Here is a 26,960-nt window from a genome sequence, read left to right on the forward strand (position 1 = left end):
GCAAAGGGTTGTCGTCTGCTACTGCTCCCGCGTGTACTGTTGGAAGCGTCCGCTAGGTGGCACGAGGCGTATAGTTGAGGTCACACCCGATATAAGATGCCATTAATTTGCATAACGCTACTGCTTCTTAACTTATGCAGCATCTGCATAAATTTTTTAGTTAATATAATGGTGCTAATTAATTTGTTTTTATTTCTCCGTGGAACAAAACTTGGCAGGCAGCGCCACCATGGCTGCCCCTGGAACTTATTTGGCGTGTCGTGGCGCTAGCTTACGCGGCACTGTTGCGCTGTCAGTTTGACAAAAAGAAAGGTTTACAGTTGATATGTTTAAGGTGGTTGCAACAGCCGCGTGCACTTGACGTGTGTGTGGTGTGTACAGCGAACGTTTTTATTGTGCGACTACCATATCGTGCTGCAGGCGATCTTCTTGTACCGTTCCTAATCACCAAAAGACAAAATGTCTGATTCGGAGTCGCTTGACTCAGATGAAGAGGTAAGCACGCTCATCATTCTTCTTTTTTTGCGTTGCTGACCCGCGCCGCTCACAACACGTGCGCAAGCAGAACCCGCTGCCCAAATGCGTTCAACGAACAATTTTTTCGAACGTGCGATTGATTACTGCGTAGCATGAAAATAGTTGTTTTGAGCAGTGCGCGCTTTACGTTTTGTGCCACAAGTATGAAGCCTTGTTGCACGTCTATTGCATACGAGTGTCACCAGATGCATTTGCAATCGTGATATAGCCCGACCAATATCGAATTTCTCGATCGCGACTGGCTTCTTTGAGGAAGGGAGCCAGCCGGGGTTGAGAAATTCGATCCTGAGCAGCCTCGATGGCGATCGAAAATGCGCCGTGTTCAGACGTTCGTATTAAAAATGAGTTGAAGCCGAACGGCGCACTTAATGCCTAGTGTGTATTTTGCAGCGCAATTGACGTGTATCGAAACAGGGAAGAGGCGATCGTAGCAAAGGCTGCGACGGTTTCTCACCGGGTGTGTAGAGCTGCGCAGAAGGTCGCAGGCCTCATTTCTGGCCGAATTTGCAAAGCTGCTGTTTGTGTAAGCACCTGTGTACTCGAGTTAAAGACCCCGCAGGGGCGTCTGCGTCAACAGGCGTTTGGTGTGTTGCGACACCACGTACCCGAGCACACGAGGGTTGGACCCTCCCGCGTGTAGCCGTGCGCGGCTTAGCCGTGTCTGGGGAAAAGGGGATCCTGGGGGTTGAGCCGATGCTGGGTGTTCGGACCTTTAAGGCCCCCCGGCGGAGGCAACACACTTCTTCGGCCTCGGCTTCACATAGACGGCACCTCCAGACTGACCCACCTGGAGGACATCGGCAGTCGCCTTTTCCTGTCTCTCCCTCTTCGAATCTTCGTCTTTATCTCCCACTTTTTGACCTTTCCTGTCTCCTCCTCTCTTCTTATTACTTCTTTTCTCCTGGCGGCAAGGGTTAACCCTGTGTGGCTATCCAACCTTGGGTACACCATATTCGGTTATAGTGACGGCGTACGACTGGCGTCGTGCAGACTTGCATGCAAGCTCTGCCGCGTCCCCTTGTTGGGCTCCGTGGTGGGCGGTCGGCGCTGTTGCCGAATGTATACATTTTTCCATGGAAACTTCTTTCCCTTCCCTTGCTGATCGCCCTCAGAAACGAGGGCGCACCGAAGATGTCTTCAAGTTTTTTGGACGCCAAACCCAGAATTTTCCCCGCTTCCACGTTATTCATTCCGAAAAGCCAAACAAAGCAGTGCGAAACATTTCTCCATTCCTTGTTTCAAAGTCCCTCAATGATGTTTTTGGTCCAGGATACAAGGTGTCGAGGATGGTAAGCGGCGACCTCCTCTCGGAGCTCCGCGATGTAAAACAATATGAGAAACTACCGCAACTAGTGTCATTTGGGGAGACTCCCATAACAGTAAGCCCTCACCGTACAATGAACACCACCCGTGGTGTTGTGTCAGATGATGATTTGCTTGAGCTGACTGAAGCGGAACTCCTGGAGGGCTTCAGCGAACAAAATGTGATCAACGTCAGAAGAATTAAGATGAGGCGGGATGGTAAAGAGATTCAGACGAAGCACCTAATAATTACTTTTGGATCAAGTATCTTGCCCGAGTCAATCGAGGCCGGGTACATCAACCTCCGCGTTAGGCCGTACGTGCCAAACCCACTGCGTTGTTTCAAATGCCAATGCTTCGGTCACAGCTCGCAGAGCTGCCGAGGCCGCCAAACTTGTGCTAAATGTAGTGCCCAAGAACACACCTCTGAAACACGCGAAAACGCTCCACACTGCGTGAACTGTGATGGCGAGCACGCCACATACTCGCGGTCGTGCCCGTCTTGGAAAAAAGAAAAAGAAATAGTTACAATCAAGGTTAAAGAAAACATATCTTTCAAAGAGGCACGCAGGCAGGTTGCATACCTACCTAAGGCTAGCTTTGCCGAAGTGGCGCGTCAGGGGGCAGCGTCACAACGGCCTCCAGCGGCTGTCCGACCCACAAGCCGTGAGTCGGCAGCAACGCCATCTGCCCCCACGGCGGTTGCAGCTAGCGCTGCTCCGTCAACACAGCAGACGGGGCCACCGACCCCGAAGGTGGGCGCAGCCGAGGCTGCCCCAACCTCCCCGGCCCCTTCCAGCGCTGGCAACGGCCGGCGCAGCCAAATCCCCCAGGGAGCCCCATCGACCTCTGGGCTGGTGGGCGCAGGGGTCTTGCCCTCCAAGGCGGGACCCTCGCTGGTAATTTCCCACTCGCAAGAGCACGTGTCCGGCGCCTCACAAGAGGCAATGGACACTACACCTATCCCCAAGGCGCACCAAGCGCCTAAGGAGCGGCGAGGCTCACTCGAACGCTCCAGAAAGGGCAGAACCCCTGTTACAGGGCCTCGAAAGAGCTCTGTAACCTAAGGCATCACCTGTTTCCATACACACAGCACTTACTTACTTTCAATATGGATACACAAATTATTCAATGGAACGTTAGAGGTCTTCTTAGGAACCTTGATGATGTGCAAGAGCTTATCCAAAAACACAATCCAAAAGTGCTGTGTCTACAGGAAACACACTTAAAACCACAACACACTAACTTTCTCCGACCTTATGTTAAGTTCCGCAAAGACCGCGATGATGCTGTCGTATCATCAGGCGGTGTTGCCATTTTTATTCATAAAAGTATTTCCTGTCAACTTTTACAGCTACAAACGCCTCTCGAAGCAGTGGCAGTTCGAGCTGTACTCTTAAACAAACTCATTACCATTAGCTCTCTTTACATACCCCCACATTACAAATTAACGAAGCATGAGTTCCAATCCTTTATAGATCAATTGCCAGAACCTTATGTTGTTCTTGGCGATTTCAATGCGCACAGCTCTCTATGGGGCGACTCTCGTGTAGATGCGCGAGGTCGTCTTATTGAGCAGTTCCTTTTTTCTACTGGTGCGTGCCTTCTGAATAAGAAGAATCCCACATATTACTGTCTTGCAAACAACACCTTTTCTTCAATTGATCTGAGCATAGTTTCCCCGTCCATACTGCCTGAACTCGAATGGGAAGTTACGAATAATCCTTACGGAAGCGACCATTTCCCCATACTATTAAGAACACTTAAAGAAGACTAATATCCACCACAGGCTCCTAGGTGGAAGATTGAGACAGCAGACTGGGAGAAATTCCGAAACTTAACTAGTATATCATGGGATGACATGTCCTCGTTAGGAATTGATGCTGCAGTGGAGTATGTTACAGCGTTCATAATAGATGCCGCATCTAAATGCATATCTGAAGGAAGTGGTTTGGCATGCAGACGGAGTGTCCCGTGGTGGAACAACGAATGTAGGATTGCTCGTAAGAAACAGAACAAAGCGTGGGGGTTGCTATGTGCCTTCCCCACTGCAGAGAACCTTATCAACTTTAAGAAAGTAAAATCTCAAGGCAGGAGAACCCGCAGGCAGGCCAGAAGAGAAAGTTGGCAGAAGTTTTTATCGGGCATCAACTCGTTTACAGATGAGGCGAAAGTCTGGAACCGCGTAAATAGAATTAGAGGGCGACAAACGTATTCACTCCCTCTGGTAAACACACAGGGTGATATGCTGCAAGACCAGGCAGACTCACTTGGGGAGCACTTTCAGAGCGTGTCAAGTTCAACAAATTATTCAGAATCCTTCCTCAAATACAAACAAATAGAAGAATGTAAGCCACTAATAGGAAAATGTCGAAAGAATGAACCATACAACTGTCCATTTAGTATTGCCGAGTTCAGAGCTGCCTTGAGATCATGCAAGAGCTCCGCACCGGGTTCTGACAAAATCATGTATGAAATGATCAAAAACCTACACAATGACACCCAAGTTACACTACTCACAATTTTTAACACTATTTGGGCTGCAGGATACTTTCCAACTGCATGGAAAGAAGCAATTGTGGTCCCTGTTTTGAAGCAGGGGAAAGACCCATCCATGGCGGCAAGCTATCGTCCGATAGCTCTTACAAGCTGCCTGTGTAAGGTTTTTGAAAAAATGATAAATCGGCGACTCATTCATTTTCTTGAACAAAACAAAATGCTTGATCCCTATCAGTGTGGCTTCCGACAAGGGCGCTGCACAACCGACCATCTTGTACGTATTGAAGGACATATTCGTGACGCGTTTGTACACAAACAGTTTTTCTTATCGATATTCCTCGATATGGAGAAGGCGTACGATACGAGCTGGCGCTACGGAATCTTGAGAGATTTGTCAGAAATGGGCATTCATGGTAATATGCTAAACGTAATAAAAAGCTACTTGTCCAATCGTACCTTCCGCGTGAAAGTAGGCAATGTGCTGTCACGTCCTTTTATACAAGAAACCGGTGTACCCCAGGGTGGCGTGCTCAGTTGCACACTCTTTATTGTTAAGATGACAACACTTCGTGCTTCCTTACCACCGGCCATGTTATATTCTGTCTATGTGGACGACATTCAAATAGGCTTCAAATCCTGTAACCTCGCAGTATGCGAGAGACAGGTACAGCATGGTTTGAACAAGGTGTCAGGGTGGGCAGAGAAAAATGATTTTAAAATCAATCCTCAAAAGAGTTCTTGCGTGCTGTTTACAAGGAAGAGAGGCCTGGTTCCGGATCCTTGCTTGGAAATGTGTGGACAACAGATACCTGTAAACAAAGAGCACAAATTTCTAGGTGTTATACTCGACAATAGACTCACTTTCGTCCCACACATTAAACATCTTAAAGAAAAGTGTCTAAAAACAATGAACATAATGAAACTTCTATCCCAGACGACGTGGGGTAGTGACAGGAAGTGCCTAATGAATCTCTATAAGCGCCTCATCCGGTCACGATTAGATTATGGTGCCGTGGTATATAACTCTGCCGCCCCGAGCGCGCTAAAGATGCTAGACCCTGTTCACCATCTGGGTATCCGTTTAGCCACAGGAGCTTTCAGAACGAGTCCCGTACAAAGTTTATATGCAGAATCGAATGAGTGGTCACTTCATATCCAGAGAACATACATCAGCCAAACATATTTTTTGAAAGTCCATTCTAATCCTGAACATCCCTGTTTTAACACCGTTAATGATATGACATATGCTACACTGTTTCGTAATCGTCCTTCCGTAAGACAGCCTTTCTCGCTGCGTGTGAGGGAGCTTAGTGACGAAATGCGTGTCCCAATCCTCGAGCTCCGCCCAATGTATCCAGCCAAGCTGCTACCTCCTTGGGAGTGGCAGCTGATACAATGCGATATATCTTTCATGCAAGTTACAAAACACGCTCCAGAGATTGAAATCCAAATGCATTTCCGGGAACTCCAGCATAAATACTCCTGCACGGAGTTCTACACAGACGCATCGAAGTCACACGACGGGGTGTCCTATGCAGCCGTCGGTCCATCCTTCTCGGAAACCGATGTACTGCATCCGGAAACTAGTATCTTTACGGCTGAGGCTTACGCACTGCTGTCGGTCGCAAAGCGTATAAATAAATCAAAACTCCAGAAATCAGTTATATATATGGGGACTCCCTTAGTGTTGTGAAAGCCTTGATGTCTTTCTGTAGCCACAAAAACCCGGTAATTAATGAACTCTACTCCGTACTGTGTAAAGCATATATATCTAACCAACATGTGATTATATGCTGGGTGCCTGGACATAGGGGCCTTGAGGGAAACGTACTAGCGGACCAGATGGCCACATCCATTTCATTGCATGCAGTTTGTCCTACTGCTTCGGTCCCTGTCACAGACCTGAAGCCTTTCTTAAGAAGAAAACTGCGAAACCACTGGCAACGTAGGTGGGACGCAGAAGTAAATAATAAACTACACGTAATAAAGCCACAGTTAGGTTCTTGGCCCTCCGTAACAAAATCACGGCGAACAGATGTCCTATTCTGTCGCCTCAGAATAGGACACACGTTTGGCACACATAACTTTCTACTCACTGGAAATGATCCTCCAACCTGTTGTAGATGCGGGGAGAGGCTGACCGTCCTCCACGTTCTCCTGGAGTGTCGGGCAGCCGAATCTGAAAGAAGGAAACATTTTTCCCTAGCATATCGGCAGCACATCCCCCTACATCCCGTAATGCTACTCGGCCCAGAACCTTTATTTGACGCCAACGCAGTCCTAAGTTTTCTGAGAGATGTTGTCCTGCATGTTTTTAGCCCCACATGTTCGTAGCGGGTCCTCTCTTCAGAGGATGCCGCTCTGATAGGTCTTTCGTATAGCACGCGCCTCTAGGCCCTTGTGCTTCAAGGGCTCTGGCGAGGCAGCAGTGCTCCAAGTAATCTTACCATATTATATATTTTATATTTTGCATCATTCTTCTACGATCGATTTTAATGTTCATAGTATTCGTCATTAGTCATCGCCATAATTTTATAGCACGTAGATTTTACGCACTTTACAGCGAATATTTTTAGGCCACTTTACAGCCAAGTCACAGCTTCCATAGTACATCGTCAACATTACCACGTGTCATGGCGCTCTTTGGCCAAACCTGGCCCTTGCGCCACAAAACACAACACATCATCATTTTACGCACTTTACAGCGACAATTTTTAGGCCAGTTTACAGCCAAGTCACATCCCCATAATACATCGTCAACATCACCACTTGTCATGGCGCTCTTTGGCCAAACCTGGCCCTTGCGCCATTAAACACCACATATCATCATCATCGAGTTAAAGAATCCCAAGTGAGCAGCAAAATTGAACCAAGCCCTCCTCTACAACAACATTAGGTTAGCTGTCTAGAGTGCTATAGGCTTGTAATGTAAAGAAGAAGCATAACCTTGCCGGAAACACTACATTCAAGGTACGGTGTGCAAGTAAGTGTGACTTGCCTTGAGCCCTAGCACTGTCCCTCAAACCCTTCTTCGCTCATCAGCACAGCATTCCATCGCTCTAGGCAGAATAGTTACAGGGAATGAACAGTAGGAAGCTCATTGGTTTGAAGGCCGATGGTGCCGTGAAACTCTTCACAGCGGTAGCTGTTGTCGTATCTAACCCTTAGTCCTTTTAATATGTCCACTGGTGGCCTTCGCAGAAATCCCAAAGTGCTTTGCGAGTTCGTAATGAAATGGAAAGAAAAAAAAGTGAAGTGCCCAAGTGGATTTGAACCACAATCCCACAGGGTAGTAGTTTTACCTGTCAGGCCACTCTGCTGATACTACAGGAGAGAAAGATACTCCACCTGGAGTCAACCAGTGCTCATAGTTCATGACGTTCTAAGGGTATAGCACACGGAGGAACAGCAGCATGTTAAGACATGAAACATCACAAACAGTGCTACTTACAAACAGCGATCTTTATTTTTCAGGATTGCCACACTTATACCATGCTTTTCAATGCACGGAGCTACACAGAAAAGAGAAAAACATGACTGCAATGGAGGGATTTAGATTGAACAATCTCCTGGCATAGAAGTTAGCCCCTGTGCAAAGACTCCGGCTCTTTAATTTACAAGGCCACTGAAGGTTTGCTAATGCACGAAGCTCCAAAAGTGGCAATGCTTTTTTGCTTCAGTGATCAACTGGGTCACCTCTGACTTACCCTTGCCTAGAAACATGGTTCTTTCAAACAGGAGACGACATGCATGTGTCTTACAGAGCAACGACAAGAAACCCCTGGAAACCACTTAGCGTACCTTGTTGGCACGTTCACATGGCCGTTCATTAATACATAATTTTGTTTGGTATGACTTACCACATGACAACGGTGTGCGATATATAACTTTGATTATTCAGCATACCTTTGCTTGTGTCTTTTTGTCTTGTTCTTTTTTCTTGACGGAAATTATATCATAGATCAAAGTTGCACATCTTTAACGACCAACATCAGGCGAAACAGTGCAAAATGTGCATAATATTACGCCAGCTATTGTCGCCTCATTGCAATATGAGCAAGTCTGCACTTTTTTTCTTTGCAGCCGGGTCACGTTGGCGGAAATCAAGTAGTTCAGATCCAACCGATGCCATGTATTGGAATGATCCTACGTTTAGAAGCTGTGATAGAAAAAAATTTTTTTTTTGTTGATGCCATGAACTCCAAACTTTCAGTCGTGACTGAATACGTTTCATTGCTGTAGGCAAAACCTCCACTATCCACATGAGCCCCCCACCCCCCCTCCCTATTTGTAGCTAATTTTATGTAGCTACGTGGAAACACAAAGCACTTTATCAAATTATATGGAAAGAAAAAAATATCTGAAGGCGCTAGTGCGGCTCAACAGTTTTCAGGCAATGCATTCCAGAGATCAAACTTCATCAGGCGGTAAATAGATTAGTCTGTCCAAATGTTGCTTTTATGCTGTAGTGCACTTCAGAATGTATGTTCTCACTACCAAAATATGCGATCATGTTGTGATACATGTGTTTTGCATTGGCAAAATATTTTGAGAATTGTGATTGTTTCATTATGTTTACATTGCAGTTGCAAGAGAAACTAGCAAAGGGTGAATTGAAGCCTGGACTTTATGCCATCGCTCCTCATGTCAAGAAAGAGTTCATCAACAACACGGTAAGGGAATCCTTTTTCCATTACCCTTTGCGACCCTTGAACCTCATCTCAGTGGCGGGTTTGTATTTGCAGTACAGTCTTGAGTTCACTCATGTGAAATGCTGTGCAAAGGGTAGTGTTTCTGTTTGCAATGTTATTGTAGGCATCACATATGTCTCTTCTGTAAGCAACATTGTTTTGTACTCTTTCCTTGGAACACCAGAAATTTTGACTCAGTGGTGTAGTGCGACACGACCGTCTACAACCTGTCAAAATGTTTTACACTGGTCAAACCAGTGGCATATTCTACACTGTGTGTGCAATATTTATGTAACCTGTTCAGCGATTTCGGCCATGGCCACCTGTGTTTTTACAGTGCCTTCACTGTGGTTCCTAATTGGAGGAGGGGGTGGTGTAGAGGGGACCACTTCCCCAGCCATTTTTGGAAGGAGTAATGGTGCCAGTTTTAATATTTGTAGACACTGTTTTATGCTTAAAACCGAAGATCTTGTTGGGGTTGGAAGTTGATTGAAAGGTGGTGACCGGGCATAATATACAAGGCTTGGTGTTAAATTTGAATCGGCCTTTTTTTTACGCTTTACTCCTCTGCGTTTTGGCAAATGCGGAACTGTTGAGAGTAGTGAACTACGCCGATCCAGTGTCAGCTCCGAGAAATCGGAACAGAATGCATTGTCAAATCAGTCTTGCCGACACATGCAAGGTGGAGGAGCATTCATGAAAGGTAAAGAAAATTGTCGTCTGCCCAACTGGAGCAGGAAGCAGACAGGTGGATGATGATTTTCCCTTTCCTAAACCTTCCTTCACTTCGCGGGCTTTCACAAAACTGATTTTCCATGTTCAGTGTCCCTGTGGTTTGAGTTTGTCATTAATTATTGCCTTGCTCTGCGATCTACTAGCCTCCTGCTTGCCTCAGATGGTAAAGCGACTGTTCTGGAAGGACGTTGGTCCCGGGTTATAACCAGGGTGAATTTTTCCTGAACTGCAGAGTTTTCTTTCACAGAAACCATGCCCTCATTGTTTTGCCTACATTCGCACAGAATTTTGTTTGTGAGCATAGTTGCCAGGTTTCTCTCTGGTGATTTTAATCCCTTAAGGCACCAATAAAATATGCCCATCGAACATTTAGTTTCATCACATTTCTTGTAGTACCTTCGTAATCATGAAAACCGCGCTGCTCCAGAACAAATTGGGAGTTTTCAATTGGTCAGTGAGTTCTCCCAAATTTACAGAATGTGGACTTCACATAAGAGCTTTGTTATATAGGAATGCCAGATATGAGAATCTCAACTATTTTATGTCTAGCATACCGGAAAGCATCTGTCTAGACACTTGAAATATATGCCTGTTGTAAAATATGAAAACAATGAAAGAAGTGAACTGCTGCATGAAAACAAACTGACAAGACAAGGTTTAAACATCCAGGCATTTACCTTCCAATTCACTTTACTGAATCATTTTACACTATTATTCAAACTTGCAGCACAAGACCAATCAGAAGTGCTTGAATTTGTTGGCGACATAATTTAAATGTACTACAATTTTAACCTGTACTTCTGATTTTGATGCACTACCTGGCGTGCACAATTATATGTGTAGCGCCTGAAAGGGTTAAAACAACTTGGCCTTCTTGGAGCCTTTATGACATTTATAGTAACGTAAATGACCAGTAAACTTCCCTGGTGAAACTGCTCCAGTGACATTGGAAAAGTTCATTACCTCGCCTACATTTTATCCCAAGGAGGATGTAGTACGTACCTCCATTTGGTACTGCTGCTAAAGACATACTCAAGAGTTTGTTACTGAGCCATCTAGGTTCATCAAAATTGCTTTTCTATGCAAAGCACAATCTTGAGATTGATACTGTCTTAGAAAATAGGGGGTTGTTTTCCCTTTTCAAGTTCCAACTGTTAACTCGCCGCGTCATCATCAATATGTCCAAAAAAATGAAACTACCAACACTGGCCTGAACCTGGTGAGGTCAAATGCCTTCTTGCAGTTCTTGTTGGTCCACGGCAAACATTCAAAGTGTTTTTTGGCCCCCGACTTTGCAATTTCAGGCAGCACTGAAGCAGAAGCTTGCCGAAATGGAGCTCGACTTGGACTGGGTCGAGACTCTTACCATGGTGAATGGCTTGGCGCCCCTGACGCCTGAGCTGTCGGAACAGTTTGGCGACATGGAGTTGCAGAAGAACCGCAAGGGTGGCCTGGTCAGGAGTGCCACCGAGGATGCCGTACACCATGACTTCAAACGCGAAATGGCATTGTGAGGGTCCTGTCCTCTTTCCTTTGTTTTTGTTTTTCTTTTTCCTTGAGAGTCTGGCATTTGTTCCATGTTGACAATTTTATCGCATGAGATGGCTTTCAGTAATGTAGAAACCATGTTGCTTGGTACAGTGCTCCAGAAACGAAGTTTAACATCACAAATGCACCATATCAGCGTAAATTTAAATGAGAACAAGTCGAAAATGAATAGAATGTTGCATTTTCGGGTTTGCCTGCAGCAGGTGTGTTGATCAGTTTTTCTTCTCTAGGTCTCACTCTGTGCTGGTGCCCAGTCAAATTTTTTGACAGCATTGCATGAGAAGTTGGCCAAGCATACAAGCACTCCATGTATGGGCATGCTTTGACATTGCAAATGAACGCTCGACCATTTTCATGGGTTATTTTGGCCACTTTTTATTGACTGTCGGACCGTTTTCGTACATACAACAGATTCAGCCATGTGAATCATTTGATTATTCCATGACCCTGTCACGGTGGTAGCTAGACGCATCAATGTCATTAAATGTAATCTTGCTGTTTGTCTCTGTGACATAACATAGTAAATGTACTTCAGATTAAACCACCTGAATGCTGGTTTGACACCGTGTAATGTTTCTGCTAATTGCATGTATCTTCATTTTTAGGTTGATAATCCAACTGTACATTTAATAACGCGTCTCTTAAAGTATGTATGGTGCGATTTAGCTCACATCGGTTGGTGATTTTGCTTGCAAAAGTAATTTTTGTTCCTAGCAGTTCTCTCATCATTGCATGTACTTTTTCTTGTAATTTAACGGAATTAACTCCTTTGTATTTTGAAGCACAAGCCACGCGGTTGCTGTGGGCAGCGATCTTTGTCTTTGGCTCTGTCTGGCTATTTATTGTACTGTCTGCCTTTGCTGGGTCGTCTGCTACAACCTGCTCTGGAGTGTTTATGGTTCTGTTTAAGTCCTGTGGGAAGGCTTTGTGACTCTGGATTGGACTCAAAGTGGCTTCTTCTTTTCCGCAGCTACCGGCAGGCCCAGGCAGCGGTGCTGGAGGGCATTCCACGCCTCCATGAGTTGGGCGTCGTGACAAAGCGGCCTGAGGACTACTTTGCTCAGATGGCCAAGGCAGACACGCACATGACGAAGGTGCGCGAGAAGCTGCTCTCAAAGAAGGTGGCACTGGAACGCTCCGAGAAGGCCTGCAAGATGCGCGAGCTCAAGAAGTTTGGCAAGAAGGTGAGCGCGGTTTCTGTGCCGTCCTCCTTGCATGCTTAGCAAGGCAATTGTGTTTTTATTGTGTCAAAGGGACTCTGAACCATTCTTTGAGCTTCGCAAGCATGTTCTTCAGGTAGAGGATGGCACTGTGAAAATTTCAGCCAAGTTTTATGGTGTTGGAGGCAACAAAATGGCATAATAAGACAGCTCCCCTTCTTTCAAACAGAGTTGTCTCAAATAGGGTCACACTTTGCTACAGTCAATGACCGATAATTCGACGATAAATGGTCGATTCATTGCTACATGCACTTCTGCTTATGTGCAACCAAGTCCACCTGCATTTCTGCCAGTTTTGTGTTTCTCTGTATGCTGGTGCAAGGACTGGAACGGCTAGAGTCAGATCCGCATGTGAAGGTTCTGGAGCGCACGGCACATCATCATCTTGCGAGCTAGAGTTGCAGTTTCACGGTGGGAGAACTTGCTCATTTGTTTCATCATCGTTCAGTTCGGCATACGACAATACCGCACTGTCGACGTCTGCAGAGACTTCAAATGTAACGGTGACAAGAATCACCAAACCGCCGCCTAGCAGGTCATCAATGATGTCTGCGTTGAGCTCGTTGTGGTAGGCGGCAGTTCAGGCTCTTCAGTTGCTGAGCCGGGCTCATTCGGACTGCAGCTCAAGACTAATTTGGAGTTGGACTGCAAGGGCACCGTTCGTGCCATTTGACATGGACTGTTGATAACTTCACGAGAAATACTTCTTGGAGCCAGCAGAGCACTGCTTAGAATGCTACTAAACAAACAAGCACACAATGGCGAAACGCTGTCTGGAAGGCAAATTCAACAAACAAGAGCGGGCTATGCGCATTGGTACCAGAATGTATGTGATGATTGCGATGTTGACGCGACCTGACAATTGAGGCAAAGCCTCCAAGATCGGTATCTGGAGTTAAATCTCTGAGCCGCAGTGCTGCGACGAAGACAAGGCCATATCTGGTGTCTTGTGTCTCTGAGGCCATACTTGATGTCTCGTCGAGGTTGCCAGAGGAAGTAATGGCGGCAGCATTGGCATACGCTGCAAACATGGACAGAGTCTGGATAATCGAATGGATAGAGAGATAAAACTTTATTATGTCCTTGATGGGGTCCAGGGGTGGCGGGGGTCGGGAGACTAACCCCCAATCCCCCTCTTCCTCAGACGGTGGCCAGTCCTTGCCTTCTGGCGGCTTCTTTGGCCACCCGGACGGCCCAGAGCTGCTCCTCTGGGTCTAAGCTGAGTTGGCGGCTGTCCGAAATATCAGTTGTCTTTACACGTTAAGTCTATGGGGCCATTGATGGTGCCACAGAGCTTTAATCAACAAATTTTAATCAACACGGACCTGTGAGAAGCCTTACGCACCGCTGCTGCACTGGTCTTTCAGCTAAGTGCAGACTAGCCGTGCAGTGGTTTTGTTAAATTCAAACTGTAATCTAAAGATCCGTCCAGGTGGAAGTTGGGGTTGGATACGTTTTGGACTCCTAAAATGCCGTTTGCAGAAAGCCCTTGTCTGCTAGAAAAACCCAGCAGCGCAGCATCTCCAGTTCGGGATCCCATGTCTGGTGCCACTCACTGAAAAGATTGAGTGTCATACACGCTTCTTTGTAGAACGTGTGCCCGACCGGGAGGCCTTTTGTCTTCTTGACTCAAAGTGGTGAACTGTTCTTGTTGGTAACAAACTGCCTCAGTTTGCACGAGCCATCCATACGTGCAACGAGCAACACTGAGAGCACCCTGCTAATTTTTTCTGTGGGGCATGTACTGCCCTTGAGATTAAATCTCTTGTTTGACAGCATCTGCAAAAACCGTGCCGTTTAAAATATGGCGGCATTAAAGGTTTTCACTGATGCAAGAAGCGATCGCGTCTCCGTTTGGAGAAGCGCACTTGTAGGGGCATGGCGCACTGTTTGATGCATTGAATATGCCGGTGAACAGGATTTTAACGTACGCACAGCACAGCACTCTACTTTTGCATGGGATTTTCACATGGATTTTCAAACTGTTTGATATACACAATACGATATACCTGATTTAGATATATCTGGGATCAAATGTACTGCAGAGAAATCCATGCCCTCTAAGTGATGCCTGGTTTGGGCAGTATATGGCAGGCATTGAAAAGCAAGGGAAGCTATGGTTCACAACTTGAAATGGAAGCTCTCTGGCAGGTTACTGCATGGTCTTTGTCTTGTTGCTACTGGCCAAAGTTGACCTTACCTGAGCGCTTGACCTTTGAGTGCAGAAAGTTAGGTGGGCGGATGACATTAAGAAGTTTGTATGGGCAACATGGCCACATTTAGCCCATGACTGGGGTAGTTGGAGAAGTATGGGAGAGGCCTTTGCCCTGCAGTGGGCATAGCCAGGCTGATGATGATGAGTGCTGTTTGATAGACACTTGCTGATGGCGCCGTTTGCAGGTTCAAGTGGAGGTGTTGCAGCAGCGACAGAAAGAGAAGCGAGAAATGATGGAAAATCTGAAAAAGTTCAAGAAAGGTGAGTGAGCTCTTTTGCCAAGCTTGATCTCTGGGGACCACCTCAGCGGCAACATGGTGGACATGGTTAAGCGCACCGAAGCTACTTTCCCACGCAAATAGTGCTTGGTTGGTTGGTTTACCAACACAGAGTTTGCCAATGTTAGTTTCTTCAGCCAGCTGTACTTGGCACTCGGTGGCACAAGGAAGATCGTTGTGGCCACAGGCTTGCTTTATTTGGAAGGATGCCATGCTAGTGTTGTTCATCAATGTTTGGCCGTTGCGTCCGCTAGGCTTTGTTTTTTTTTTTACCCGGCGTTTGTGGGGGGAGTCTACTATAGCTACAATAAAGCTCGGACCCTTCTGCCGTCCTTGTCATGTCGACTGGAGTTCCCGATAAGCACCCCATCTTAGTGGAACCTGTATAGGACAGTGACGCTGCCACTGTGTGTGATCATTGTAAGGTAACAAATTAGCCATTGGGGATGCCTGAAATTTTGTTGTCGTGCACACATATTCGTTATAGTTGTCTCCATTGTAGAGGTGTTCACAGTACATAAGAAAGATAGGAATGTCTTCGGGGCGTATGGAATCCTTTGTTACACAAGTCATTTTGTTATGAGGCATGTTGCTGTTCTTGATTTGACGTAACCTGATAACCACAAGTTGTTCTTGTAAGATATGAAATAGCTGTACTCCTGAGAGCATCGCAAATCAAAAACAACAGCACTGCGAAATGCGGGGAGTGCGACTTCGATGACCGCACTAATTGTGTAATGTCCACAGCAGTGCCTGCTAAGCGTGAAATGGAGTTCTTATAAAAGTACCTGTACTGTAGGTGGGATGTACATTGTGTAGGTGTGATGACAGATAAGCCTAGACTTCTAGGATCTCTAAGCAGGTTGTCTGACATCATGCCCTCAACTGCTACTTACAATTTCAGGCCATGGCTCCCTGGATTTCCTGGAGAACAGCGGGAGACAGAAAGGCCAAAAGCCAGGTGCTAGCGGAAACCAGCCGGGACGGGGCAAGGGCCCCACAAAGTGAGTCATCTGTCTAGGCATTCTTCTCCTATGGCTGGAATTTTGCAAAGTGTGGTGGATGATCCAGCATAGCATGATGTGCTAAACGAACTAGCACATGGTACAGGATAGGCAAGCGATCCGTTTGTAAACCAACAGGCGGAGTACTGACAAGAAAAGAGCAGATGACTAGATTGGCAGTTCTGTTCTTCACTGTTCATTGCTTCAAATAACAATCTTTGCTGAGGAACTTTTGAAGTCTTGCCATTAGCATTCTGTGAAATACTGTAAACAGGCTTTTCCCCATCATTAAGTGGAGGTGCAGAAACCTGAATGGTCAATTTAGTCAAAAGTTGTGATTTTTCAATAAATTTTTTTAATTTTGCTATTCTCTGACATTCTTTATCTCCATGGTGAAGTATTATAGCAAAATAGACAGTGGATATCGAGAAAAAAGCACTTTCTTACTGAGCTGTCATCAAAAACTGCGAGAAAATCTGGCTTCGGGAGGTGCCATCACACTGCGAATCATGTGGCTTTGCCTTAACGCAGCGCCGCTATCTTGATGTTACCACAAACAGGAGAAATCGGAGCTGAAGATAGCCACAGTGGTGTATTTCTGCATGCAAAAGTAAAAGTGATTGCAAAAAGAGAAAGGTGGCACCATGATTCGTTACTGCAGTCACGTGGTGCATGCAGAGATCTCCTCTTATCGGCTGATGTATATTTGAATCACTGGTGCGCTTGTTTCGCATGGATTTCGGCGGCGGCGGCGACCTGCACATTTCGAGTGCTTCCGAGACTGACATTTCAAGAACGGCCTGGTTATTTCGCATTGCTTTAGCTGCTCTGTCATAGCTGCTGCCCGATCATGATCGGGTGCCGATTTGTGCAAGATAAGATCTCTTTACTTTTCTTTTTGCAGAGGCAAAGCTATTTCTCATAGTTGTGTGGCTTTGTGCGCAAAAAGGTAATTTCTGTCGACGGTCACGGTAGATAAGGAAAGTGTGGACTGCAGAGATAAGGCTATCCACGGAGGTGAACACCACCAGTCTTGATGCAGCACGACCAACTGACGCATGTGATTGCGACCGTAACGGGTTGCTCGTTTATAATTGCTGGCTGCTGGTAAGATTACAAGGATATTGAAGACGGTAGACAGGCTGCATGATACTGCAAAATAATGCCAAGGATTGCATTGAAATGTGAAGAAAACGTGACTTCACTGGTAAAGGACTACTGTCCTGACAGGTTTGAAGTGCTCTAAGGCTTTTTCACAATGATTCACAAAAAGAAAAAAACTTTGGGCAGCCTTTTCAGCTTTTAATTTTCTGGCAGTTGTCGCATATTGTCGCAATTTTCACGCATAGTTGTCACCTTGCAACAATTGTGTCGCGAGGACTCGGTGCCACATTACTGAAGCATTTCAACTGCCATCAAGTTTGCCAATCAGCGTTGATACGACTCCTTCGAGTCGACAGAGTTTGGAAATGAAATTCGAAGGCTATCGATGACTCGACAGCCATTTAAAAGTGCCTGCGTGAGGTGTGTATCCATGCCTTTTCTCTTGTCTTAAAACCAAGTGGCCCTGAAACGCTTCTGTCTTGTTCTCGTTACAGGTCAGAGATGAAGCGACAATATAAAGACAAGAAGTACGGCTATGGCGGGCAGCGCAAGCGCTCCAAATTCAACACGGCAAAAAGCTCAGCTGATGTGGAGGGCTTCAGCCGAAAGAAGCACAACACAGCGCCCGGCGCTGGCAAGGTACGTTTGCATTGGCCTCTTCTTTTTCTGTTAGCAGGATTAGCCTGTTGTACAGTTGAATCTCCTTAATTCGAACTTCTTGCTAAGTTCAATTGACACTGGTGGTCCTGTGAAAGTTATCTATATTTCAATGTGTAAAAATGCTCAGTTAAGTAGAATGCACAAGCGTTAGCAACACTCAAACATATCGTGCCGCCGACCATGCTCTCGGCAGCGTGCCAACTCATGTGGTGGCACAATACTCCCGCCTACCGTTGTAGGTAGCGTATTTTGGTGCGTATGACCCGCAAAAAAAATAGAAAAATGTAACAGTAAAGTTGGGGTTGGTTATATGCAAATTTTGTCTTGAGGTGTGGCTTCACAGCAGCCAAAATTTAGTCCTAGAAGTGTGGCTTTGTCACAGAGTGTGCCACAATGCTGTGAAGCCCCCTTTCCGGTACTCGTCACTGATGTGTTAGCTCAGAGCGCATGGGCTGCTTAATGCAACACTACACGGAATTCCTCTATTCAGTGAGCTTCCTTTTAATTTGAGCACATTTTCTAGCCCCTTCAAGTTTAAATTATTGAGATTCTAATGTGTGCTGTATTTACTCTATTGTAATGCGCACGCAGTTTTCATGGCCTGAAATGCAAAATGCAATGCCTGTGATTGTGACATGCACTGCTATTTTTTGTACTTCAAGAAGTTAAAAATGCAACGCCATTGAATGTTCACTCAGTAGTTTCGCATAGTAGGAGAGTAATGGCAATTTCTTTAGAAAAAGGAAATTTATTCTGTTGGAACTGCGGTGGAGCGAGCACAGCTCATCATTGCTGTTGGAGGCTTCCTTATCATTATCAAAGGCTATTGATGAATCGACAGCCATTGAAAAGTGTCCCAGTGCATGGGCCCAACACATTTCATCTGTGGTGGCTTCTACAGGCATTTAGGTACTACATATCTTAAATACCTTGCATGCCATGGCAGCCTAACAAAGTTACAGATTGGGCACAAAGCTATTGCGGATTCCACAGCTGCAGCAACGTGAAAATTGGATTGGATTACAGAAACCTTCAATGTCACTGATGATAGCTTGCCATTGCCCTAGTTTCTGGTTTCGTATTCAAATTTGATGTGCTCATCCGTAAACAATTTTCCAGCAAGCAAATGCATTTTAGTATAAATACAATACCTCTTCAAAGGGTGCCAATGCATTAACCTATGAAAGTGACAAACACTGAAGCCAAAAAAGGCATGGGAGAAATAAGTTTTCTTGAAATTTTGAATTGTCAAAATAATTGCATGAAAGAGGTATATTTTCTACAAAACTTGTATTATTCTCAGTAAAAGGAAACGAAAGTGGAAGATAAGACAGATTTGTGACCGGCGGAAGCCATTGCCATTTTGGGCGTGTTAGTAAACTGAAAGCATATTTAGCGCGAGCAAACAAGGACGGAAGGGAGACGACGACACAGTGCGCTGACCATTGCGGAAGCCAAACCTACAATCCCAGTATAATGCATATGCTGCTGCACCAATTGAGCTACAGCAATGACTGTTTCCAGATTATCATAAAGAACTGTGCTATAATGGTCCTGGCATACAAATTTGGTCTTCCGTTTTAGTAAGAGCACACCGTGACGTACATATTGATTCTTAGGTACATTAGTTACCACTAGCTCGCAACGTTCTTGTTATGCAATGCTAGTAGGCTCCCAAACATCTGCAGCACTGTGCTTTAATTTTTGCACAAAATTTGTAAGCGTTAAACTGTGATAAACACTGATATTTGATTTGACATCTGGCTTTCGTTTTCTTGATTCGATTCAATATTTGATTTGAAATGTGCTGTTTGTTATTTGCAAACTCCCACAAAAGAAAAGAAGCTGTATTTTTTAAACATGAGAATTAGTTTCTGAACTTTGCTTTAAACAAGTTATCACGGCAAGCAAGCTCGTTAGCCATCGCAGCTTGTCAGATGCAGCTGTGTTATCACTAGGTGCGACTGTATAGATAGCACAAGCAGAAAGTCTGGCTGTAAGCGTGAGTGGTCATTCGTTTATCAAGGTTGACAGAGATTGCATTTCACTGCAATCACTTCAATGCACTTTGTCTTTTGCAGAAGAAGCGTCTGGGGAAGTCAAGAAGGAAAAACACAAAAAGAAGGAACTGATTGTCATATCATTGACTATTTGTATGTGCCTAAATAAGAGAACGAGAGATAATAAACTTTATGTACAGTTATCTTGTTTTTCTTCCATCTTGCAAAGAGCTGTTTATTTATACATTTATTTATTTATACATGTACCTACAGCACCCTCTAGGAGCATTGTAGGGGGGTTTACTATGCAAAGAAAATCATAATACAAGAAATCAAAACAGATTATGCAGTAAAAGAGAACAATTCAACAGCATATGATAGATGGTACAAAATACATTGGCAGGACAGTTGTCCTTGACATCAAGAATCGTCATGAAAAAAGCGGCACTAGGTCAAGACATGCTCTTTCAAAAATGAAGACAACACTGTGTGTGGGGCGGTAACAATCTGCACCGGGAGGCTGTTCCACTTGTATTGTTTTAGGAAAAAATGCATTCCCTAACATGTTTGTTCAACACATATACTCGCAATCTTTAAAAAGGTAGTCCCTTCATAAGATGTAGCTAGGTGACTATGTACCGTATTTACTCGCATAATGATTGCACTCGCGTAATAATTGCACCCCCGAATATTGTTGTCAAAATTTAAAAAATTTCCCATGTAATGATCGCACCTCGAACTTGCCGCAGCAATATGTTGTCTGCTAAGTCTACCTAATAATCTTCATGCTTACCATCTGTCGAATGCTACTCGAATTACTATTCAAGAGAAACCAAGCAGTCTGCACGCACTAAACATTCTTAAGTAGATGCCCCATTTCACTTCTTTCATCACTTTCCACACTTCCATGACAAAAAGAGGTACAACCAAACTTGCCTTTATTATGTGTAGGCTTTATAATGGTTGTGGTCAACAACAACAAAAAAGGCGCCTTTCGATTCTTCTTATCTGCACTCGTGGGCATGCAACAAATCGCGAGCGGCAACGATAGTAGCCATGTTTACACTGATATGTTAGAAGTGTACCCCATTCATACGCCGACGCTTGTCACACACCTAAGATATTCGCCCACTCTTAGCGGAAACGTGCCGTATTAGGATAGTAGTGAAGACATGCCGCAGTTTTCGCAGCATGTCAGTCATGTGTATCTATGTCACTGGCAGCTAAGCGCGCCCATCTGTTTCTGTCCCCTCAAAGTGGACATGGCTATGTTATTGCCGCAAACTTGCCGATATTAGCGATATTATTCATTACTGATACGGAAGAAACTGTTTCAATGCACGCAATGTACTCATGAGAAGAAAAAAAAGTTTGTTCGGCTTGCTCCGCCGGCCGCCATTTTTATTTTGGTGTCCCACACTACACACAGCGGCAGCCGCCTTTTTGTTGACCTGTTCTCATCCCGCAGCCAACGCGGGATAAAAAAAAATTTTTTTTCTCGCGGAAAATTTAACCCGCGTAATGATCGCACCCTCAATTTGAGTCAATTTTTTTGGCAAGAAAGTGCGATCATCATGTGAGTAAATACGGTAGTTGTATTTATCGATCCTTGTTTTGTCGTTTAATATGTTCAAGAGACATGGGCTGAGATATTTATGCCTTGGTGACAGTAATGGTCATCCCAATGCATTGACAATTTCGCTTGAGCTTCTGGTGAAGTTGTAATTGCCGTCACAAACTGGGCGGCACGTTTGTGGATGCGCTCTAGTTCATCGATATTTACTTTAGTTGCTGGGTCCGAGGCGGTGCTGGCATATTCGAAGATTGGGCAAACATTTGATAAGTAGAGAGTTTTTTTAAGAACAGAAGGTGCTTTCCTGAAATTATGTTGTAGAAAGTTTAACATGCGACTGGCTTTTGCTGATATATTATGAACACGATCATTCCAGGGAAGTGTGCTCTTAATGAGAAACCCTAGGTACGAATATTCCGTAACACGTAGCAGTGTCTGTTCCATGCAGTAATCTATAAGCAGAGGCTTCTTTTTTTTGTAAACCTAACGACACTGCTTTTTGACACATTGATCTTCATCTTCCATTTACTATACCATTCTATTATTTAGTCAAGGTTGTTTTGCAGTTCGCGATCCTTCCTGCACGTAATTTCGCGATAAACCAAACAAGCAGCAAAATTATTGCAATACAGTCGAACACCTCTACAATGAAATCACCTGTTTGACAAAGGAATAATTCTGTTCCAGATCTACTGCGAGTAGTGCGACGTCTGGCCTTTACAACATAGTTATCTGTATAACAACTGACTTGGAAACCTCAAGGTTTTCGTTATAAAGGCAGTCAACTGTAATGGCCTTTACGTCCCAGGTGTTGCATTCTTTCGGCTGCATTTTCGTGAATGCTATGTCAGCACCTGCGTCCTTGAGCATGCATTGTAATGCTATGCTGAAGGGAGAGTTGTCTAAAGGACCCCTCACGAGGCCACATGGCAAATTTTGATTATACGCTGGAAGTTATGTGCCTTGTATGGAGTGTTCTACCGCAGTAATATTTCAAATTAATTCAATAATAGCAGAGATAGAAATATTTGAAGTGCCACGAACCCATAATTTCAGGAGGCGAGCGTCACCGCCAACATAGACACTCTCTCCACATTCCTAATCTAGTCACCGCAAGCGAAATTCCTTCCCTGCGTTCTCCTGTACCGGAGTATTGTGTGACAAATGCATCACGGGTTCTGCCCTCTTTTTACTCTTGTTTACTTCTGAGTGGTGCACTTCTGGTGACGGTCTTGCACGTGAGCTGTTGCATTTGTCTCGTTTCCGGCAGCGGATGATTTTGCGCGCTTTGCACAAGGACACCTGATTAGCGGTATAAGTCACTTCCACAGTCACGAGCACTGAGGCAGACACGAGACGTTGAAAGAGCATGATCGCAGCGTTGGAACATAGTAGTAGAAAATTAGGTAGTTTTGTTTTCTGCACGCAAGCATGGAAATGAGCAGATCAAACTGAAGTACTACTAGATCTCTTTTGCTACGGCACAAAGTAAAATATAAACATGCAACATCTAGTTTGTATGTTTTATTTCTGTAAACTTTAATTGGTCTATTGAAGCAACAGATTAAGCAAATAACTGATGTTGCCTTGAATACTCGGTCATTTGTTACTGTGCGACTAAAGTCCTACTTGGGTCATTAGACCTGCAGTATGTTGAAATAAATAAAGATAAAATAAAAGTATCGCTACTCTTTGAACTGCCACCACCATGTGACCTCTTGCATGTCCCGTCCGCGAGAAACGGTTTTGCACCCATTTTTCTGCACGACGATTGGCCTCCTTGCCATTGCCCTTGGAAATACGCAGGTCTTGCATATTGCTTGTGTTTTTCTTTTTCATTGGCGCCATTTTTCTCCTTAGCTCGGCTGGCTCGGTGCAGTGAATGTTGCATGCTGTGTTTCCTGCAGTGTTGTGCTAGTGCTATGCTGTGCTGTAGCGTATATAACTGCAGCACAAAGTCTGAAGAGGCTTATGCAGTTTTTATGGTACCACAATCAAATCGTGATGGCTTGCGCAAGACGCAGTGGCTGTACAACATTTGCCGAAATAACTTTGTTCCGACAAAGAACAATGTTGTTTTGCGTGGTAAGGCGCCTCATTGTTCCTGTCAAAGCGTCTCCTAATGCTGCATTTTTAATGTGTAAGCATTTCTTAGTGAGTCCCCCAGCCCATCACGTGGAAATTGTAATGTCTTGTATTTGCACAAAAATGCATAATTTGCGAATTTACAACATTCATTGTTATAATTGTGTAAATTCAGATGGAAGCTTTTAGGCAATGCGGAACAATCGAAACCAAATAAAGTTTATCAGAGAGAATTCTCATATAAATACATAGGGCTCCATAAAAATGCATTTGGAAGCCTATAGTACGGGTGGGTCATCTGAAATGTGGGGGTGGGCAAACTAAAATTTTGGTGTGGGCCAACTTGTTGGGAGTGGGCAAACTTGAAATTTGCCAATGGCCAAATTTAGATGTGGGGGTTAGCCAGTCTAAAATTATTTGCACTAACGATTACAATGACCTCAACACTAGTCTAGATAATATACACGAATGGTGTATACAATGGGGAACATCACTAAACATGAGCAAATGTGTCGGCCTTCGAGCAACTCGTAAAAAAAATCCCCTTTCATAAACTTACTCATTAGGGTCTTTACCATTACAAGTTGCGACAAATATCTCGGTGTGACAGTGACTTCTTGCCTTTCTTGAAATCTTCATATGATAATGTTTGCTCATCTGCCTTCTGCAAGCTACGTGTCCCGAAACATAAACTTAAAACTGCTCCTCCTAATGTTAAACTCCTCTGCTACACTGCTCTTGTGCGACCAAAACTAGAATATGCGTGATTTATGTTGGGCCCATATACTAAATGTAGCATGTATATAGTATTGAACATATTCAAAGAAAGGCTGCAAGGTCTATGTTTAACAAATTTTCCGTGTCAGACTCGCCATCTAATTTAATGCAGTCTAACGGCATACCACTGTTGCAGGCACAAAGGCAAAAAGTTAGATGAGAATTTCCCAACTTTTGAATAACAAACTAGCTCTAGAAATATCACCGTATTTATCACCTTTAACCAGCAGGCCCACCGGACACCGACAAAATGCGCTAATGCCATATTTCGCTCGCACTGACCTGTTTAAGTTTTCTTATTTTCCAAGGACCATATATGATTGGAATAGCCTTACTGAAACAAGTGATTACACTGGGAACTAACATTTTTGAGCCTGCATCAGTGTTTTCTGTTGCTGCTTCTTTCTGTTTTTGTTGCCTTATTTGTATTGCCCACCCTGCTTGGACCTTCAATGCGCAGTATTGAATAAACAAAATAATTTAAATTTTCGTGTTGGCCAACTTGAACTTTCGAGGTGGGCCAACTTGAAATTTAGAGATTGGCTAACTGAAGTTTGGGGAGGGGGACCAACTGGAAATTTAGGAGTGGCCCAACTAAAATTTCGAGTTGGGCTTGCTTCAAATTTGGGTGTGGGTCAAATTAAATTTGGGGTCGAGCCAACTGAAATTGTGGGAATGCGTGCGCGTACTTGGACAACTCCAGTGGAATTTCTGCATTAATTTTTATTCAGGCCTGCTCATCAGCATTTTTGCAGCAAATATTTTGTACACTGCATAATATGGTGTTGTCCTCAGTATGCTGAATATTCTTCTGGCACTCAAATCAGCTCGCACGTCATCTACTGTTATTCAGTCGGAAATGCAGAACTACAGGTTCTGCTCTCCGCTGAAAACAATTATGTGCGAAGATACAGCCTCTAGGTCGCACTTTCCGTGACCGTTGGCTCCGTGGCATTTTACTGAAAATCGAAACGTCCGCTTCTTTCCAGCTTGGTTTCATTCATGGTTTCTTTCCAGCTTACTTCGATGTGTGCGTAAGTCACTTAGATATAAACAATGCAGACCCTGAAAAATATTAATGGCATGTATACCCGTGGTATCGCGGATGATGAGCGCTAGCTAGCCCACATTGCGTTTTTTCAGTTCTTGAATTTGCTTTGAATTTGGCTGCCACGCACGCATGAGTGGTGACGATTATTGTTTGGTTTTTTCACGGATACAGGCAATCTGCAAGGGGTGTTCTCGCGCACGCTAGCTCGCACCTAAATTGCGCAACCGTCCCATTCAGTTTAGAGACCGCAGCGGGAAAGCTAATTTGACATTAAAAAGACAAACGCATCGACGGATGATGCACTCTCGACTATTTCATTTTAAGTAGGTATGCTTAATATAATACCTGCGGTGCATATGCGCGCGCAGGCAAGAAAAAAGAAATGCTAAACACAGAGGGATGTGTCGCAAGCAATACTAGATCAGATGCACAAAGTAAAGCACCTTATCATGTGGCAGAAAAAAATGTCTGGAGTTTAGAACTCACCTCAAAGCTCCTTTTACATCAGTGTGCTCCATATGTGTAGGGCTTTAAGAAGTATCCAACCTCCTCATAAACGTTACCTTCAGCATTCTAGATGGTGTTATCACCATTTTTCAAAATCTTTCATGCCACTGGGGCGTGCAAATGGCCCAAAATCGGGGGCCTCAATCGAATGCTCCCGTCCGCGGGAGCCAAGGAGAAAAAGCGTGCCGTGCGCAGCGGGCGCAGCCGGCGCGTGAGGAGAAGCGAGGAGGAAAGTGCAGCAGGGCGGAGAGTGTCGCTACTTTCAATGTATCAAGGGACTCAGATGTGAGACGTCAGGGCACTGCCATCTAAGTAGACCACGGAGGAAGGAAACTAAGGAGAGGCCCTGACGTCACTCTTTGTGAAGCAAAAGTGAAGCCGGAATCTGGCGTTGCTCATGGCGATGCTCCGCCTTTTGGGCCACCCTCCTCGCTTGTTTACATCTTTCGCGAAACCACGCCGCGCTGCGCGTGGTGTCGCGCGCTCGCGCAACATCTGGCAGAGCACGGTGCAGGTAACACAGCGCAACAAGACACGGTGACTAACGCAAACCCGCCCACTCAGCGCCTTTGCCACGGCCCAAAACCTACCAGAGCAACACGTGTGAGCGCTCAAAACCATAACAACGCCGCCATTGTGGCCCAAAAGGCGTGGCCATACAACAAAAAATATAAAAAAGCAGCAAAAAAATGAGAACCTACTACGTCATTTCTGCCACACTTTTTTCCTAGCGCGCGGAGGGGGTAGGGCCTCTCCTTAGTTTCCTTCCTCCGTGAAGTAGACGCACTTGACGTTTAATCTCCGGCTTTGGCACGGCGCCCGCGAGAAGGGCCAACGGCGTTTGATTTGACATTTGAGCTCTTTTTGTGTAGGGATGTAATACTTAACAGACATGATGCACTACATTGTATGCACTGTGGTTGTCAGCTCAAGATGGCTAGACCTGGTGAGGGGCCTTACAAGAACAATATAAAGTAATAATTGAAATTGCTAATTTAGCCACACTCCAAATTACATGTCTGCAATCGTCACACGTTCAAATATATCTCCATGACGTGTATAAGGGGACATGGTTTTTTAGGGTTGGAGTCGACAACAATTTCCAGAGGAATCTAATTATTGTGAGTCTGCCACTTCACTTGAGTCTGTGGTCCTGCTTCAATGCACATACTTA

The 26,960-nt window shown here is 44.8% G+C and overlaps 1 protein-coding gene across 1 annotated transcript; it reads left to right on the forward strand.

The window, feature by feature from the left end:
* The first annotated feature begins 288 nt into the window (after positions 1–288).
* LOC142560757 (putative rRNA-processing protein EBP2) lies at positions 289–19,996 on the forward strand. The gene is made up of 8 exons (XM_075673078.1): positions 289–495; positions 8,925–9,011; positions 11,069–11,274; positions 12,283–12,496; positions 14,933–15,008; positions 15,930–16,029; positions 17,628–17,772; positions 19,875–19,996. The coding sequence occupies exons 1-8, from the start codon at positions 460–462 to the stop codon at positions 19,923–19,925; spliced, it is 915 nt and encodes a 304-aa protein (XP_075529193.1). The 5' UTR covers positions 289–459; the 3' UTR covers positions 19,926–19,996.
* The last annotated feature ends 6,964 nt before the right edge of the window (positions 19,997–26,960 follow it).

Source organism: Dermacentor variabilis, chromosome 10, assembly GCF_050947875.1.
Source record: "Dermacentor variabilis isolate Ectoservices chromosome 10, ASM5094787v1, whole genome shotgun sequence".
In the NCBI taxonomy this organism is placed as follows: Eukaryota; Metazoa; Arthropoda; class Arachnida; order Ixodida; family Ixodidae; genus Dermacentor; species Dermacentor variabilis.

Coding starts and splice junctions, on each gene's coding strand:
- LOC142560757 (XM_075673078.1), top strand. CDS start 460: ATGTCTGATTCGGAGTCGCTTGACTCAGATGAAGAG. Junction 496..8,924: donor CGCTTGACTCAGATGAAGAG/GTAAGCACGCTC, acceptor TTTACATTGCAG/TTGCAAGAGAAACTAGCAAA. Junction 16,030..17,627: donor CGGGGCAAGGGCCCCACAAA/GTGAGTCATCTG, acceptor TTCTCGTTACAG/GTCAGAGATGAAGCGACAAT.